Here is an 18,975-nt window from a genome sequence, read left to right as displayed (position 1 = left end):
GTTTTTTTTTTTTTTTTACAAATTCTTACACATAGCATCTTTAATGGAACATTCTCACATCTCAAAATAAAGTACACTAGGTTACAGGACAAGCCTTTTTTTCACAAACTTCAGATAACAAACTTATTGTCTTCTTCCCTTTCAGTGAAGAATTTCCATGATGATGGTGTATGTGTGTGTGTGTGTGTGCGCGCCACGAGTGCGACGTGTGCACGACATGAACCATCATGTGGTGCATGAGTGTAAATAAGATTAGCATAGAATTTGATATATCTAAAGCTCAAGCTGAAAACTGGTTCTGGTCACTGGCCGATTGATCGGTGCATCTTTAGGGATGATCCCTGTGATCTACTTTGTGCAGGCTCGGAGCACTGGTCCCAGGAAATCATCAGGTCCTGCCACCTTCCTCGTATTGATACCTTGCAGGGCCCATTCTACCTTGTGTGTTGAAAGTGAGCAGTGTCATTTGCAGTTAGAGTCTTTAGCACAGTTTCCCCGTTTCCAATATAAAATCTGGGAATGATTGCTTTATATTACAGGGTGCCTCCAGTGTTGTGCTAAATCAGAGAAAACAACAAAACATTCAGGCCAGAAGCATTCCAAGACCAGGGGTCAGAATAAACACTATTTTAATGATCCTGCAGGATTCTGATTCCTTGTCTTCAATTTAACATTGTCCTCAGTATTGACTGTGTTGCATGGGGGAATTTTGGGTGAGATATTAATGCAGTAAGGATCATCTTCATTACATTGTGGAAAAAAAAGGATACCTAGCAGGCTACAGCAGGCCTTTAATGTTCTTTTACCTAGATCTAAAGCACGTCTCTGGATTTATCATGTTTTTATCCTCCTTTTCAACCTCCTGTACTTGCTTTGATTATGCAGAGTTCTTTAGAACGACTTCAGAGTTTGCTGTTCTCTTGATTTAATGGTGTTGTGGACTTGTAATAGCAACTTCCCCCATTTTCTATTTTTTTTTCTGAAGTTATTTGATGAATTATTTTCTCCATGATGATTTCATTGTGCACAGCGTCTTCTGTCCTTTAGGATTAATTACTGTGCCCACTTTGACTGTATTAGAACATATTTTTTTCCTATGAATCAGTAAATGAAAAATCAAGACATGCCTATTTAATAATATAAATAATACAATCATTTTATTGCCATGCTGTTAATGGTGAATGAAAAATATAAATCACTCACATAACTTATTATTTATTCTTCTCTTTCTACAGACTGATTTCGAAAAAGATGTGGACATAGCCTGTCGATCAGGTAAGTAACAGATGGTGGCTGTTAATGGGGTTATAATTACTGTGCTTTTCATGAGTCAAATCAGACTGAAACTGTTATAAATAGACATGAATAAATTGGGAATAAATTGCTTGTGCCTTGTCTTCTGTAAAGAACAAGCTATAATGCTAAAAGATTTTATAGAAAATCTTGATGGGTGCCCTGCGATGATCTGGTGATTTGTCCAGGGTGTACCCCGCCCTTCGCCCGTAGTCAGCTGGGATAGGCTCCAGCTTGCCTGCGACCCTGTAGAACAGGATAAAGCGGCTAGAGATAATGAGATGAGATGAGACCTTGATGGGTGGCACGGTGGTGTAGTGATTAGCACTGTCGCCTCACAGCAAGAAGGTTCTGGGTTTGAGCCCAGCAGTCAAGGGGGGCCTTTCTGTGTGGAGTTTGCATGTTCTCCCCATGTCGGTGTGGGTTTTCTCCGGGTGCTCTGGCTTCCCCCACAGTTCAAAGACATGCGGTTAGGTTAATGCATGGCCTGAGGTTGGGCTGAAGTGCCCTTGAGCAAGGGCACCTAGCTCACAGCTGCTTCCCGGGTGCTGTAGCATAGCTGCCCACTGTTCTGTGTGTGTGTGTGTGTGTGTGTGTGTGTGTGTGTGTGTGTGTGTGTGTGTGTGTGCTCATTGCTCACTTGTGTGTGCATGTGTGTGTTCACTGCTTCAAATGGGTTAAATGCAGAGGTTAAATTTCACTCTGTGCTTGAGTGTACGTGTGACAAATAAAGACTTCTTCTTGGGTTCCTAGAACACTTTACAAAAAAGCTACCATTGTTAATAATTTCTAATAAAGGGAAAATGATATTTGTTTTTACTACCTTTTTAGTAGAAGAGATAGTTACCATTTTCTAATTATTCATGTTTTACTTCTGGTATGAATACAAATGGAATGGCACAGTTTTGTAAGCCCAGTGGAGCTATTTTATTTATCTCTTTTCTAATAAATATTACCAATACCTGTCAACCCACAGCTCTCCAGAAAGATATGGGCTCTTGTCGTGCTGCCACAATCACCGGAACACTGTCACGCATCTCCCTCAATGATGAAGAGGAAGAAAAAGGCCCAGAGGGCCTCAACTACTCCACATTGCCGGGTAACATCATATCGAAAGTGATCATTCAACAGCCATCAGGCCTACACATGCCCATGAGTGAGCAATGTCTGGGCGAGAGTGCAACTGACATGCACCGCACCGTTTACTTGTGCACAGATGATGGCATGCGGCAGAGTGAACAAGAGCTCAGCAGCCATGTACAGCAGGGTCCCATGGAGACAGACTACATTGTGATGCCTCGTGCCTCAGCAACAGCAGCTTCATCACTACCCACTGGCTCGAGCAGTGTGCCTACTTTGCTGAAGGAGGATAGCAAGAGAAACATTGCCATGGACGCACTGCAACATGACAGGCTGATGCACTACAAGGTGGGCAATGAGTTTAACATTGGCCCATCAGGGATGGAGCACATGAGCACAGGCATGGAGCAGCAGTTTTCTGGAGCCTTGGAACACATGCAGACCCTACCATTTGAGCCTCGCACTGCTGTCAAGAACTTCCTAGCTGAAATGGAAGAGACAGTAGGAATGGCACGAAGTGAGACTGGCTCAACTACCTCCATGAGCTCTTTAGAGGTGAGTTCTTAGCATTCTAGTAGACTTTTAAACAGAGCATGCTCTTTAGAGTGAAGCCATTTTTAACTAAAGAGACACTTTGGGTGGAAAATTATTATTGTGTTTATTGTGGCAACCACAAAAATGGTTTTGACTGAAAGATTATTACAGTAGATGTGTTTCTCAGAGTTAGGGTTTTTGGATTTTTTTTTTTTCTTTCCAATTTGTTGAAATCACAACTGATCTTTATCAAATGTTTTTATAACTCTGTTTTTATAATTAGTTCTTATACTAATTAGTTCTTATACTAACTAAGCCTGGTTGACTTTTTTTGTTGAATTTAATTGGAAAAAAAAGAAAAAGAAAACACACACACACACAGCACTACAGTATAACTTAGATCCAGTTGTGTTCTCTGAGTGGAATGTTCAAGAATAAAAAGTATGAATAAATAGCCAAGTATTATTTTATACATTTAAATACTGAGCCTAATATTTGAATATTATGTTCATCCATACTGAGGGAGTTAAAAGTATCTCTGTTGACGAAATGTTTGAGAACCCCTTTCTATAGGTAACCTAAAAAATTTTTTTAGAGAATTAAAACAGTTCCTCTATGGCATCACTGTAAACTATGAAATCCCCCAAAATGACAAAAGTCATTAATAGGTTTTATAAATCAAAAATATAACTGAATACAAAAATTAAGAGAGCAGGGAAAAGAAACTTTATATTACTCTTCCAATTATAATTTTTAGTCCCTTTTAACTTTTTTAGCTTCTCAAGTCTGATTTATACTCTGCATAGGTATACTCACCGTAGGTATGGTTCCGATGCGTGCACACAGGGTGAAATATTTATTTATGTGTAAAATCAGTAAATTCTGGTGTGTGTGACAGTGCCTCCTAATGGACATGCGCAACTTACATGCACTTGCATGTAAGTTGCGCATGTCCATTAGGAGGCACTGTCACACACCAGAATTTACTGATTTTACACACAGAAGAAGAGCAGAAACAGCAATGAGAGTTCTCTGTTTCAGTGTAGGAATAATAAACAGAAAAGCATATTACATAATAGAGTTTCAATTTTCACAGAGAGGAAGGAGCAGTCACTGCGATACTACCAAGCAAACCAATCACAGTTGTAGTGGTCTCTGTCACCATGATGTGTAGTTACATTTTGGGGATGTGCATGTCAGATTATGGTGTACGGTACATGGCTACAGCATACCCTATGGTGCAAAAACAGAAGTATAAATTGACCTTCAGTTTTCCTATTTTCTTGGCTCCTGCATATCTCATCCCTCATCTCATTATCTCTAGCCGCTTTATCCTGTTCTACAGGGTCGCAGGCAAGCTGGAGCCTATCCCAGCTGACTATGGGCGAAAGGCAGGGTACACCCTGGACAAGTCGCAAGGTCATCACAGGGCTGACACATAGACACAGACAACCATTCACACTCACATTCACACCTACAGTCAATTTAGAGTCACCAGTTAACCTAACCTGCATGTCTTTGGACTGTGGGGGAAACCGGAGCACCAGGAGGAAACCCACGCGGACACGGGGAGAACATGCAAACTCCACACAGAAAGGCCCTCGCTGGCCACGGGGCTCGAACCCGGACCTTCTTGCTGTGAGGCGACGGAGCTAACCACTACACCACCATGCCGCCCGGCATATGTTTATTTAATTACATTTTAATCTTTTTTTTTACTTATTTCCTTTTTACAATGTCTACTTGTTCTGACCAGTCAAAAGTGTCACTGCTGACTGTCTTACTTACTTAAGTAAGTAAGTAAGTAGTAAGATAGTCAGCAGTGACACTTTTGACTGGTCAGAACAAGTAGACATTGTAAAAATGAAATAAGTTTGTTTTTTTTAAAAAGATTAAAATGTAATGCAAAATGAGTAAAAAAAAAGAAAAAAGTGACCAATCAAAAGTATCACTGCTGACTACACTGTCTTTGCCCAGTGAGCTATCGCTGATTAGGCTGGAATATGGTAGCATCAAGATCACACTATGCTTTCATCCATGTCAACATCATTTAAAGATGAAACTTTAAATATTTCCAGAATTTTAATTCAAAACTCATGACATTTGTAAATTTAGCCTCTTTACTTTGTACTCCTATTAGGACAGGCTGGGAAATATCTCATCTAATTATCTCTAGCCGCTTTATCCTGTTCTACAGGGTCGCAGGCAAGCTGGAGCCTATCCCAGCTGACTATGGGCGAAAGGCGGAGTACACCCTGGATAAGCCGCCAGGTCATCACAGGGCGGGAAATATTTTATTCTGATTTTTATTCTGCTTAGTAAACTGTATCATTCAAAAACAACATTAGACTTTGATAGATAAAAAGATCTTAGATAGACAGTAGGTAAAGTGTGAATGCTTATCTGTGTCAAACTGTATCCAGTTTAGGAAGATTTGGCTCTCCAGCTTGCAGACAAATAGGACCATATTAATATTGTACTTTCTCAATGCTGTGAAAGTAATAGGCAGTAATGTGCTGTAATAGTTCATACACATGCTTCAGGTTCTGTGCCTGTTACATTTGGCTGTATTACCCAATTTTGCATGAATGCCTGGGTGTTATCTAGAGACCCGTCGATCCGTCTTCTCGATGACCAGTACTAGAAGTCAATGGGTAATTTTCTGCAACGACAGGCTTCAAAATTCCCATTCAGGGATCCTCCAGAGCGCATTGTGTGGCACGCTTGGGACCCAGTCATTACGGGAAACACCTGATGCTGATTTGAGCACAGTCAGCACACTGTTTTCACAGAGACTTTGTGAAGTATTCTGTCAGGTACACAGCAGTAGACTGGTCTAAGTGCAGGAAGAGTATTTATTAGCATGATATTTACAAAAATGAAACTGAAAGCAGAGTCATAAACACGACTACAAATAAACGTGACAGTGACAATACTTCACAAAGCCTCTGTGTCCTTACATGCATGTCCTTACATGCATGTCCTTACATGCATGATACTCAAATCAGTATCAGGTGTTTCCCATTATGACTGACTCCCAAGCAACGTGCCCCAAAGGATCTCCAAATGTAAATGCACTTTAAGTCTCGGGGAAGGCGAGGCCTCTGCAGAGCCGCTGTTTTACTCATGTTCACATCACTGCATAAGAATGAGCACCTTGCTCCAGTTCTGAAATTATTATTATTATTATTATTTATTCTTACCTTTGTGAAAATGAAGTGAGAACCATTGGGTTTTTGACCTCTGCATTCAACACTGAGTTCCAATGAATGTTTTTTTGTTTTTGTTTTTTTCCCCCCATTTTTCCCTTCTACGTTTAGAAATCTCTCGAGTTTCCGCCCCCGATGAATTACTTTTGGTAAATTAAAAAAAATAATAATCTGATGTCTATGTTTCGTTCAAAAAGATTTGCGCATCCAGAAACGCAGCAAAACCTTCCCATACATACACAAAAACAATTAACTCAGCTGAATGAAGCATGACAAGTGTACTGCCTGTCATGGTGGCGTAGTTACCATTGCTATGGGGTCAGGTGACAGTGCAAAGCCTCTGTTAGAGAAAATTATGATGAAGCAAAAATGAACAACATTAGTTGCACTGGCAGATCAAAATAAAAGCCAGTGGACAAGTGGGGACCCCAAACAACATAATAAATCTGCATCCCACGTGTGTTTCTCCGGTACAATGTTTGCTCTCCCTTATTTCTGAAGTGGGACGTGATTTGCTGCTCAGAACCAATAGCATGCTCCCATTGGCCAGCGTGCGGCACAGCAACCTACCATAGTCCTTGTTTCATACTACAGCCAGTTTCAGCTGCTGGCCCTGGCTGCCTGCCATGTTGCTGAGGACGCGATGGCAATGTACATGTAAAGCTTACTTTCTGTGGTTGGGACAGCCATTACCAATTTACCACACCATGCTAAATCAGGACTGAGCATTGCAAAATTAGGCACAAAGGCTACATGTGCTATAAAATGGCATAAAATAAAGAATTTTCTTGAAATTATTTGAGTTGACTGATTCCTTTTTCAGAAATTCACTACATAAAACACCTTATTTTAAGAGCTTCTCCCAACTGCTTTTTCATACCAAGATTGCACCAGACGGCCCCAAATTTGCTTCAATATTTCTAATTTTCGCGGGGGAGCATGCCCATGGATCCCCCCTAGCAGCCCTAGACCCCCCCCCCCCCCAGCAGGCGCTCCCGCTGACACCTTTCTCTCAATTTCTAGATAATATCCTGTTGAATGCTCTTTGTGAAGTAGAACTCATTGCTGTTAATTTAACAGCATTAATAAGTATTATGCTTCATATTGATAGTCAATTTAGCTCTGTGAGTTTGGGTTTTATTATTCCACATTTCTCTGTGTGTTTATATTCTTGAAAATGCATTGATTCAGTAATAGTCTGACTGACATCTATTGGTTTATTATGGTTGTATTATTCTAACTCTTAAAATGATGCATATAGTTGTATAATATTTAATCTAACACATGCCTCTTTACTTATACAGAGGAGAAAGTCAAGGTACCAGGACCTCGACTTTGAGGTATGTCAAACCTTTTCATTGATTAAGTGCATGTCTCAGGCTTTTCTTACATCAACGATAGGGCCATTTGTTGCTTTTGTGTTTTACTCTTTAATTTACAACTACTTTGTGTAGCACTTAAGCTTATTGGAGCAGCAAGGTCCTGACAAATATACGATTTATTGAGCTTTGCCGTTAGAGTGAAAGCAATGCTGTCAGCTGCCACACAGAGTAGCAATTCCCATCCCCATTTTATCCCTTTACATTCACAGATCTCAAGCTGAAAATCAATAACTTTTCTGACGTTCACAGAGAACATCCTGTTTCTGCCCTGTATCTAAATTGCAAAAAAAAAAAATATTACTGCAAAAAACTTTTTTGGTCCATGAAATCTACACTGACTTTATCATGATGTTGTTATAGCACTTAACCAAAGAATTTGCAGGGTTTCTTCTATTTTAGAACATTAAAAAGGTATCCTATAGCAAAGAGTCTTTCAGTGAAAACAATTTTTTTTTCAATGTGGCAAGAGGCAGTGTGTTTCCTGATACAACACTATGGTTATCAGCTTGAATGAACTCCAACCCCCCCCCACCACTCCTTGCCATTGCAGAAAGTCATGCACACCAGGAAAAGACACATGGAGCTGTTCCAGGAACTGAATCAGAAATTTCAAACTCTGGACCGATTTCGAGACATACCAAATATGGGCAGCATGGTGAGTAAGAGTGATTGGAGGGGGGGTGGGCCATTCCACAAGCACCATATTTAGACCTCCACTTGCACGCTTACATGCTTCAGCATCAGGAAGTGTGACTAAAAGAATCACTGGATGCCCAGTCAGTGCATTCATTCATCACTGCAACACTACTCCATTCACTTGGACATGTTCTTTTAAAATTATATATATATATATATATATATATATATATATATATATATATATATGCACATTTTTTTAAATTATTTTTTTCCTTCCCATTGGTGGATGCATGACAGACATTTCAGAGGTCTGTTGCTGGTTTGTTATTGCAATAATTTGTGGTAATTCAGAGCCAATCCACTTGACTGAAGCAGTAAAATTTCCATGTCAAACATCAGCTATGGAATAGAAATTACAAGTACTATTTTCGGTGAGTAATGGCATGACACTTTTTAAGTGTACAACCCCGATTCCAAAAAAGTTGGGACAAAGTACAAATTGTAAATAAAAATGGAATGCAATGATGTGGAAGTTTCAAAATTCCATATTTTATTCAGAATAGAACATAGATGACATATCAAATGTTTAAACTGAGAAAATGTATCATTTAAAGAGAAAAATTAGGTGATTTTAAATTTCATGACAACAATACATCTCAAAAAAGTTGGGACAAGGCCATGTTTACCACTGTGAGACATCCCCTTTTCTCTTTACAACAGTCTGTAAACATCTGGGGACTGAGGAGACAAGTTGCTCAAGTTTAGGGATAGGAATGTTAACCCATTCTTGTCTAATGTAGGATTCTAGTTGCTCAACTGTCTTAGGTCTTTTTTGTCGTATCTTCCGTTTTATGATGCGCCAAATATTTTCTATGGGTGAAAGATCTGGACTGCAGGCTGGCCAGTTCAGTACCCGGACCCTTCTTCTATGCAGCCATGATGCTGTAATTGATGCAGTATGTGGTTTGGCATTGTCATGTTGGAAAATGCAAGGTCTTCCATGAAAGAGACGCCGTCTGGATGGGAGCATATGTTGCTCTAGAACCTGGATATACCTTTCAGCATTGATGGTGTCTTTCCAGATGTGTAAGCTGCCCATGCCACACACACTAATGCAACCCCATACCATCAGAGATGCAGGCTTCTGAACTGAGCGCTGATAACAATTTGGGTCGTCCTTCTCCTCTTTAGTCCGAATGACACGGCGTCCCTGATTTCCATAAAGAAATTCAAATTTTGATTCATCTGACCACAGAACAGTTTTCCACTTTGCCACAGTCCATTTTAAATGAGCCTTGGCCCAGAGAAGACGTCTGCACTTCTGGATCATGTTTAGATACGGCTTCTTCTTTGAACTATAGAGTTTTAGCTGGCAACGGCGGATGGCACGGTGAATTGTGTTCACAGATAATGTTCTCTGGAAATATTCCTGAGCCCATTTTGTGATTTCCAATACAGAAGCATGCCTGTATGTGATGCAGTGCCGTCTAAGGGCCCGAAGATCACGGGCACCCAGTATGGTTTTCCGGCCTTGACCCTTACGCACAGAGATTCTTCCAGATTCTCTGAATCTTTTGATGATATTATGCACTGTAGATGATGATATGTTCAAACTCTTTGCAATTTTACACTGTCGAACTCCTTTCTGATATTGCTCCACTATTTGTCGGTGCAGAATTAGGGGGATTGGTGATCCTCTTCCCATCTTTACTTCTGAGAGCCGCTGCCACTCCAAGATGCTCTTTTTATACCCAGTCATGTTAATGACCTATTGCCAATTGACCTAATGAGTTGCCATTTGGTCCTCCAGCTGTTCCTTTTTTGTACCTTTAACTTTTCCAGCCTCTTATTGCCCCGTCCCAACTTTTTTGAGATGTGTTGCTGTCATGAAATTTCAAATGAGCCAATATTTGGCATGAAATTTCAAAATGTCTCACTTTTGAGATTTGTAAATTATTGCATTCCGTTTTTATTTACAATTTGTACTTTGTCCCAACTTTTTTGGAATTGGAGTTGTATACAAAGCATAAGGTATGATTTACTATATTGTCTGGGGCGGGTATATGAAATACTTTGAGTAATTTTCTTGAATCTGGAAACCAAATTAGATACAGTAGTGCTTGAAAGTTTGTGAATCCTTTAGAATTTTCTATATTTCTGCATAAATATGACCTAAAACAACATCAGATTTTCACACAAGTCCTAAAAGTAGATAAAGAGAACACAGTTAAACAAATTAGACAAAAATATTATACTTGGTCATTTATTTATTGAGGAAAATCATCCAATATTACATATCTGTGAGTGGCAAAAGTATGTGAACCTCTAGGATTAGCAGTTAATTTGAAGGTGAAATTAGTCAGGTGTTTTCAATCAATGGGATGACAATCAGGTGTGAGTGGGCACCCTGTTTTATTTAAAGAACAGGGATCTATCAAAGTCTGATCTTCACAACACGTTTGTGGAAGTGTATCATGGCATGAATAAAGGAGATTTCTGAGGACCTCAGAAAAAGCGTTGTTGATGCTCATCAGACTGGAAAGGGTTGCAAAACCATTTCTAAAGAGTTTGGACTCCACCAATCCACAGTCAGACAGATTGTGTACAAATGGAGGAAATTCAAGACCATTGTTACCCTCCCCAGGAGTAGTCGACCAACAAAGATCACTCCAAGAGTAATAGTCGGCGAGGTCACAAAGGACCCCAGGGTAACTTCTAAGCAACTGAAGGCCTCTCTCACATTAGCTAATGTTAATGTTCATGAGTCCACCATCAGGAGAACACTGAACAACAATGATGTGCATGGCAGGGTTGCAAGGAGAAAGCCACTGGTCTCCAAAAAGAACATTGCTGCTTGTCTGCAGTTTGTTAAAGATCACGTGGACAAGCCAGAAGGCTATTGGAAAAATGTTTTGTGGATAGATGAGACCAAAATAGAACTTTTTGGTTTAAATGAGAAGCGTTATGTTTGGAGAAAGGAAAACACTGCATTCCAGCATAAGAACCTTATCCCATCTGTGAAACATGGTGGTAGTATCATGGTTTGGGCCTGTTTTGCTGTATCTGACCTTAATCCAATGGAAATGTTGTGGAAGGACCTGAAGCGAGCAGTTCATATGAGGAAACCCACCAACATCCCAGAGTTGAAGCTGTTCTGTATGGCGGAATGGGCTAAAATTCCTCCAAGCTGGTGTGCAGGACTGATCAACAGTTACCGGAAATGTTTAGTTGCAGTTATTGCTGCACAAGGGTGTCACACCAGATACTGAAAGCAAAGGTTCACATACTTTTGCCACTCACAGACGTACTATGTTGCCAAAAATATTTGCTCACCCATCCAAATTATCGGAATCGGGTGTTCCAATCACTTCCATGGCCACAGGTGTATAAAATCAAGCACCTAGGCATGCAGACTGTTTTTACAGTTTGGAGCTGGCCCCTTCCTCTTCCAACATGACTGTGCACCAGTGCACAAAGCAAGGTCCATAAAGACATGGATGACAGGGTCTGGTGTGGATGAACTTGACTGGCCTGCACAGAGTCCTGACCACAACCCGATAGAACACCTTTGGGATGAATTAGAGCGGAGACTGAGAGCCAGGCCTTCTCGTCCAACATCAGTGTGTGACCTCACAAATGCGCTTCTGGAAGAATGGTCAAAAATTCCCATAAACACACTCCTAAACCTTATGGACAGCCTTCCCAGAAGAGTTGAAGCTGTTCTAGCTGCAAAGGGTGGACCGACGCCATATTGAACCCTATGGATTAGGAATGGGATGTCACTTAAGCTCATATGTGAGTCAAGGCAGGTGAGCGAATACTTTTGGCAATATAGTGTATGTAATATTGGATCATTTTCCTCAATATATAAATGACCAAGTTTAATATTTTTGTCTCATTTGTTTAACTGGGTTCTCTTTATCTACTTTTAGGACTTGTGTGAAAATCTGATGATGTTTTAGGTCATATTTAAGCAGAAATATGGAAAATTCTAAAGGGTTCACAAACTTTCAAGCACCACTGTAGGCTTATATGTAGAAAATGTGATGATAAAATGTGTAAAATACTTACAGTATTTATGTAAACTGCTTATTACTCTGATTTAACTCATATTTTTTATATTATGTTGCAACTTTAAGGAAGTCTGCAAGGAGTTTGGCTTTATCATGTAGCCTTAGCAGCTAGCCAGGTCATATAAATAATATGCACACAAACAAATGGCACTGTTAAACTCCCTCAGGGATGTTTCTAGCTATTGAAAAGACCAAGGGCTAAGTCAATTTTTCTTGGGGCTTATATTTTATTTTATTTTTTATTTTATTTTTTAAGGGAGATTGGCATAGATAGGTTGGGGAGGTTATATCTAACTTTACAAGAAATACAGGGTGTTTCAAAAAAATGTGATATTATTTGAGATGTAAATATCCCAGAAACTACATAGTCTAGGCAAATGAAACTGAACAGGCTTAATGTTGAGCAATATAAAATTCCTCAAAATGTGAATGAGAAATTCAAAAGGTATGTGGATTCCATGAACAATTTTACAAATGTTCAATATGCACACCGCCTGAGACACAGACACACACAGACAGCCTTTTTCTTTGAATTTTTTGTGCCATGTCCATATCTGCATTGCATTTGGTGCATTTTTAGAGAATTCTTTCATAAATGCATGCTGCACAGTATTGTTTGACTGTTCGAGCATACTCTTAACACACAAAATGCCTTTTCTTTTCCTGTGAATGGCATTTCTATACCTAAAAAGATAAAAACAAAAAACATTGAACATAAAATTTTGACCTGTTTCCACACATGCTGTTAAAATTTGAGGTCAATTGAACGAGAATTGGCAAAGTTATTAGATTGTGAAATGATATAAAATTTTTTGAAACACCCTGTACTATATGATAATACAGGGTGTTTCAAAAAATACCCACACACATTCAACGGTTATGACTTCTTTTTTTAATGATTTTTGCACTGCTCTTTTTAAATGTTCACTTCGGTTTCTGTCGTCTTATTGTCAACACCCATAATATCTCAGGAAACTGAGGCATGTGTCAATTGACTATTAAATATCACTAGTAAAATGTATCATCAATTTAATAAACATATATTATTTCTCACTCACATATATCTCCTTTAGCAGGGGTTTCATTAAGAAATGAAGTACAGGGCGGAAAGAAAGAAGTAAGGGGTGGAGCAATGTGTGTGATGCCTGGGCCGGGTGCAGTGGGGGAGTGTGCGGGAGGGGGTATCCCCCTCCCCATTGGGGAGGTCTGGGGGGGCTTCCCCCAGAAAATGTTAAATTTTTAGATGCTCTCTGGTGCATTCTAGGCCCCATTTTCACTGATGATGACGACCATTTTTATTACTGTTTTATGGGTGTTTATCGGCAGTTTGTGTATGAAACTGAGTGTATAGCATAACATTATCCAAAATAATGTTAGTGTAATTAATAGCCTACACATTCAGTTGGAATGTCAGCCAATAAAACATGAATTATTAACTAAACATGTGTTGTTGAAATAATGTATTAGTATTAAACTAACCTGCAGAGAGGAAAAAGGCTTAATTATTTATATTTATTAACAATAAATATGTCACATCACTAAAGCATAGAGTCCATATGTTCCAGATCAAACCTGAAAACTAGAAGTAGCATGATTAAAGCAGGGTAGGCTGTTCAGAGGGGGCAGGCTCTATTCAGAGAACAGAAGGCATATAGCAGCTACTGCAGCTGTTATCTATTCACCATGACTACTGACTGACTAGTCTAAAAAAAAACTAACTACTGACTAACAAAAAAAGCAATTAACAAGGAGACACAAATAGATGTCCATTCCCACCACCAGCAGATTTGGAATCCAGTTCTGAACTACAAGTATCCTCATTTTCATTTACCTTAACCTGGCAACACTGCCAACAGTACTTTTGTGAACATCATCCGGCACTGTCACGGTTTCCTGACAGTCTGTCTCCAAAATTATCCTGGGAAAAAAATGAAAAAAAGATGTGTCTTCACGGTTGTTGATTTTTAAATTAACCTAGGCCTATTAGATAAGATATCTTATTTAATCTTATCCAAATGTCCCGTGTTTGTGTGCTACCAATGATGTCATTTTAAACGAGGCCACTGGCCCTAGTTTTTAATTCACCATCTCACACACACAGACCATCACAGCGTGAGATGGTTATGGAAAGACTCAACAACTTCACTGAAGTTAGCATTTTGCATTGGAAGACCAACTAGAAATTCATCATGTTCAAGATCTATGGTGGTCACGCTTTCATAAGAATAGTTATTTGTTTACCAATCTGTCCTCTTTTGGGCGCATTTCTTGCCAAACTTGAAAAGAATTTGGACAACATTGGCTGGTCCTGTCGCCTTTTCATTTTGAACTGTAGCGAATCAGAAACGAGCTTTCTAGTGCCCCAATGTTGCTGCGACGAGCAGCCAATCAGCGTCAAGCTTTCATACAGTGTAGCTGACATGATTGAAGGTCAAGGCCATAAAGCTGCCACGAGAACATAAACACAGTAAAAAGTGTAAAAGAACATAAAAAAAACTACTGATAACCATTGGAAAGAAAAGGTCTTCGAAAATAGGACATCTACTAGTATTGTTGGTTGAGGAACGTTGAAAAAATAGCTGGTGCCAGGCTGATCATAGCCAGATTTTGCACTGGCCCTTAATGAAATCCCTGCTTTAGGACCACAAAGACACAAATTCTAAGCTACATTATTATATTACAACATTCAAAATCCCAGATGACATCCCATCTCACAAGACTGTGATCATTTAAATATGTCTTCCAAGTTTCTCTCACATATGCACACACACAAATACCATTTTCTCCATTGCATCCGGGCTCAGTTGGCTACAGCAGCTGATTTGTGGTGTCTGGACAACACAAATTTATGTTGACATTAATATTGCGTGACAAAACAAAAAAACTATTTTATCCCTATATGTGACTAATGTGCCAAAGGCTGGCTTTGGTATGGTAGGCTGGGTGGTTCTGCGTAGACTACATGTAGCATTAAAACATATGATTAAATTATGTCAGGGCAACTATTGGTGTCTACATGAACATAAATTGGTGTTGACCTGTTAAATAAACTTAGTTGGGGCAAATAGACCATCACTGTAGATATTCATTAAACCACTCGAACTTCTGAGCTAGCCTGGCATGCTAATCATACAGACCCTACACTGTAAATCCAATATAGCCAGGCTACATGGAGTGGTTTTTGTGCATCATCGTAATTCGATAGGTTACATTGTTGATACATTCTATATATACACCCATGGTTGATGACTGACTTACCATCTGTTTTCATCTTGAAAAATCCAACAATAATGGATTGTTTTTTTGAAGTCATCTTCCATCCAGTTCTGAATGTTCTTCTCTTGGCGGTTATCAAAATTTTGATTGTGCATTGTGCAGCGCTCAATTATGCCCTCCCCTCTCCCCCTCCATCTTCAGACACAAGTCAAGTTCCAATCTGTTTCAGTCAGTTGTTTTCTATTAATCTCTTACTTTTTTTAGGGCAAAAATACCCAGGGCTAGGCTCAAAATACCTGGGGCTATAACCCCGAGTGATAGGGTCTAACGATGCCACTGAAACTCACCTCAACACGTCTTTTATAATCATTTAACCCATGATGGGCAATGCTAAAGTCACTGCTGCAAACAGTACAGCACGCAACACTGTCATAATTTTTTTTACCCCTATTAGGCAAAGGTACATGTTTGTGTAGTCTGAGGTGAAGTGGGTTTTGTATTTTCATTTTTTGGGGCACTCTGCCATGATGCTCCTGAATACACTGAACTGATGGACTCTCGGTCCGGAAGAGAAGACGTAAAGCCCGCCCACACAGAAAACTGATTGGTCTACTTAGCAAGACAGAGTAATCAGCATGCTCGCTCTCTCTCTCTCTCTTGCCTGCTCCCTCTAGATTCTGGGATATTATATCTAATTTGTGGACATCAGGGAGCCACTATGAATATGCAAGAGACTCCCAGAACTTCCAGGAGAGTTGGGAATGATTCAACTTGTCCCGTTGGACAGGCAGATGCAGATTTGACTTGTCCGGGACAGTCGGACTAGTGTTAATGTTGAGCCCTGTTGTCTGATATGTCTTTCCCCCTTTAATCACCATGGTACTAGATTAATGTGCACATGGCAATTTACATGCCTGTCATGAAGTAGAACACACAGAATTATTTTATAAATATTGTTTTCTGACCCTTGAATCAGGACTTTAGTTTTGTATCAAAAAAGATCTTGGATTGTACTATACTGTACTGTACTATACTAAAAGGTAGTATTTTATAGACCTGTTTATTGACCAGCTTGGGCATGTTTATGATTCACGATTTTTAGACATATTTTTTTAATCTGTTAAACATACATTGAACACTCTACATAGTAGCCCAAATGTGTAGCCATATCCAATTTGTCCTTTCTGAAATACCAGTGTCTCTTCCTGTTTTCTTGCACAGGATAAGGCAATGCCTAATAAAAACCCTTGGGAAAGTTACAACCCAACCTGTGAGTACCCAAACTACGCCACAATGAATGTACTGGAGTCAGATACCAAGGATTCTCTGGAGATGACTCCTGCTGAGTGGGAAAAATGTGTAAACCTTCCACTGGATGTCCAAGAGGGAGACTTCCAAACAGAGGTGTAATCGGAGGAATGGAGGAAGCAGGACATATTTTGCACTGGAAAAAAGTGGAAATCACTACAGGCAGCCTTGGCAAGACATATCTGGGTCCTAGAAATATAGCAGGGACATTATGTGCCAATAAGATTTTAAAAAGGACAAAAGGAGGTATAAATGATTTAAAAGACAAAAACATTTTTTTTTTGTATTCTCACTAGTGTACTTAGTGAGGGAGCAGCAAGGTGTATAATATAACCATCATGTGTTTTGAACATATCCGTTGAAGAGAATTGGATCTACAAAGGTATATCTTTCTAGATGAGACCTCAAAAATAGAAAACACACCGTAACACTATGCTACGTCAACCCAAAAGCTTCATTGGGCTCAGGTTTTTTTTTTTAGTTCAGTGGTGACTGAGTCCAGGAGCACAATGTACATACTTATGCAGGTTTTTAAAAGGTTTATACCAAGTCAGTTTGGCCATTACTACACTTTTTACTTTGACACAAAAAAACATTTGGAGAGGAAAGGAGGATTTTTCCTGTCATTTAAAAATGAATGTTTGTCAAGCTACATTCTTCATTGCTTTAAATGCAATAAATGTAATACTCACTTTTATATGAATAATATATTTCACAACTTTAATACTGCAGAAACTGCTTGGAGGCATTCAGCAAGCTCTCTCATCTGCAGCCCTGTATAAAATATTTAAAAATGAAAAATGTTGTATGGTGTAAATAAAACTTTTGTCTACATCTGTTTTACTTGTGTCAAGTTTATTTTGCTGAGAAAAGATTTAAAATGCCAACCTGATGAGATACCCAAAAATGTTAACATTTGAAAAAGAAATGTAAATAAAAGAGATGATATGTTCATAATGCTTCAGAGGATGTGTCAACTCTGTCCTGTATTGTACTTCATGAGATGATCTGATTATCAAAATATAATGAAGAATGTTCAGTGATCAATTCATGTTCAGTTATTGCTTTATCCTGTTCAAGGTTGCAGTGGATCCAGCGAAGACAGTACAACCTGGATGGGAGGCAAATCAATCACAGGTCCCCATGCACACAGATTCATATACTTATTCACACCTATGGGCAAGTAGCCAGTCCTTGACATTTTTGGGAGATGGGAAGAAATTGGAGACTACAGAGAAACTCACATGGACAAGGGGAGAATATGCAAAACTCACACAGACACAGTAATCAGACAGTAACTCAAGCTCAGAATGGGCCAGGGGACCCTGGAACCAGCAATGCTATCAGCCACCAAACCACCGATGTTCTTCCAAATTAAACATACAACGTACTAAACAGTAAAAGTATTTTAAAAATTATAATTATTATAAAGGAAAATTGTCTTAGTTGTTAGGCCGCCATGAGTCCCCAAAACAGCTTCACTGTGCCTTGGCATACATTCTACTATGACTGTATGCTACGCTCTGTAACTATACTGGAGAAATGAATGCCCTTCTTCTTCTTAAAGATGCTCCCTCAATAACCCACACAGGTTTTACTTTTCATATAAGTAATAATATGATATGATTTAATGTGGATGTTATATAATTAATGTTCATTCATTTATTATTCAGTCATTTTCAGTAACCACTTTACATTCGTAAGGGTGGCGGTGGAATCAGAGCCAATCTGTGTAACAATGATTGCCAGGTGGAAGAATGGACTACTTGCATTCAGTGCTGTCAAGCATTTCCATTTTAAAAGTGCAGCTGTTGCATTTCCGGCAGCACTGCTTACATTCATTAGTGCAGTGAATGAACAACTTGCCCTTCTATCACAAATTTGTTTATATTTTGGACCCCACTGTCCAAATATATGCACATAGCAATGAAAAAAAAATAAAATAAATATATATATATATATACACACACACTAGTGCATCTCAAAAAATTAGAATATTGTGAAAAAGTTCAATATTTTCCATCAGTTATTTAAGAAAGTGAAAATGTTATATATTATAGACTCATTACACATAAACTAAAATGTTTCAAGCATTTTTCTATTTTAATTTTAATCAGTATGGCATACAGTACAAAAACAAAAAAAAAAACATCTCAAAATATTAGAATATTTCATTTCGAATTTGAGTAAAACAGTATGAACACAGTGTATCTCTCGGTCTAGTTCAGTACACACAACCAC

At 39.0% G+C, this 18,975-nt stretch overlaps 1 protein-coding gene across 1 annotated transcript in view; it reads left to right on the top strand.

Moving 5' to 3' along the window:
- The window catches only part of adgrb3 (adhesion G protein-coupled receptor B3), a 722,174-nt gene extending 704,592 nt beyond the window's left edge, over positions 1-17,582 (top strand). Inside the window, exons 27-31 of the mRNA XM_060916854.1 lie at positions 1,236-1,275; positions 2,270-2,928; positions 7,421-7,456; positions 8,049-8,153; positions 16,648-17,582. Of these exons, the coding sequence (XP_060772837.1) occupies positions 1,236-1,275; positions 2,270-2,928; positions 7,421-7,456; positions 8,049-8,153; positions 16,648-16,836 (1,029 nt within the window). The 3' untranslated portion in view covers positions 16,837-17,582. The remainder of the gene's footprint in view (positions 1-1,235; positions 1,276-2,269; positions 2,929-7,420; positions 7,457-8,048; positions 8,154-16,647) is intronic.
- The last annotated feature ends 1,393 nt before the right edge of the window (positions 17,583-18,975 follow it).

The sequence above is a fragment of the Neoarius graeffei genome, chromosome 3 (assembly GCF_027579695.1).
Source record: "Neoarius graeffei isolate fNeoGra1 chromosome 3, fNeoGra1.pri, whole genome shotgun sequence".
NCBI classification, from domain to species: Eukaryota; Metazoa; Chordata; class Actinopteri; order Siluriformes; family Ariidae; genus Neoarius; species Neoarius graeffei.
Note: the sequence above shows the minus strand (reverse complement) of the source record. Positions and strands in the feature narration are given on the sequence as shown.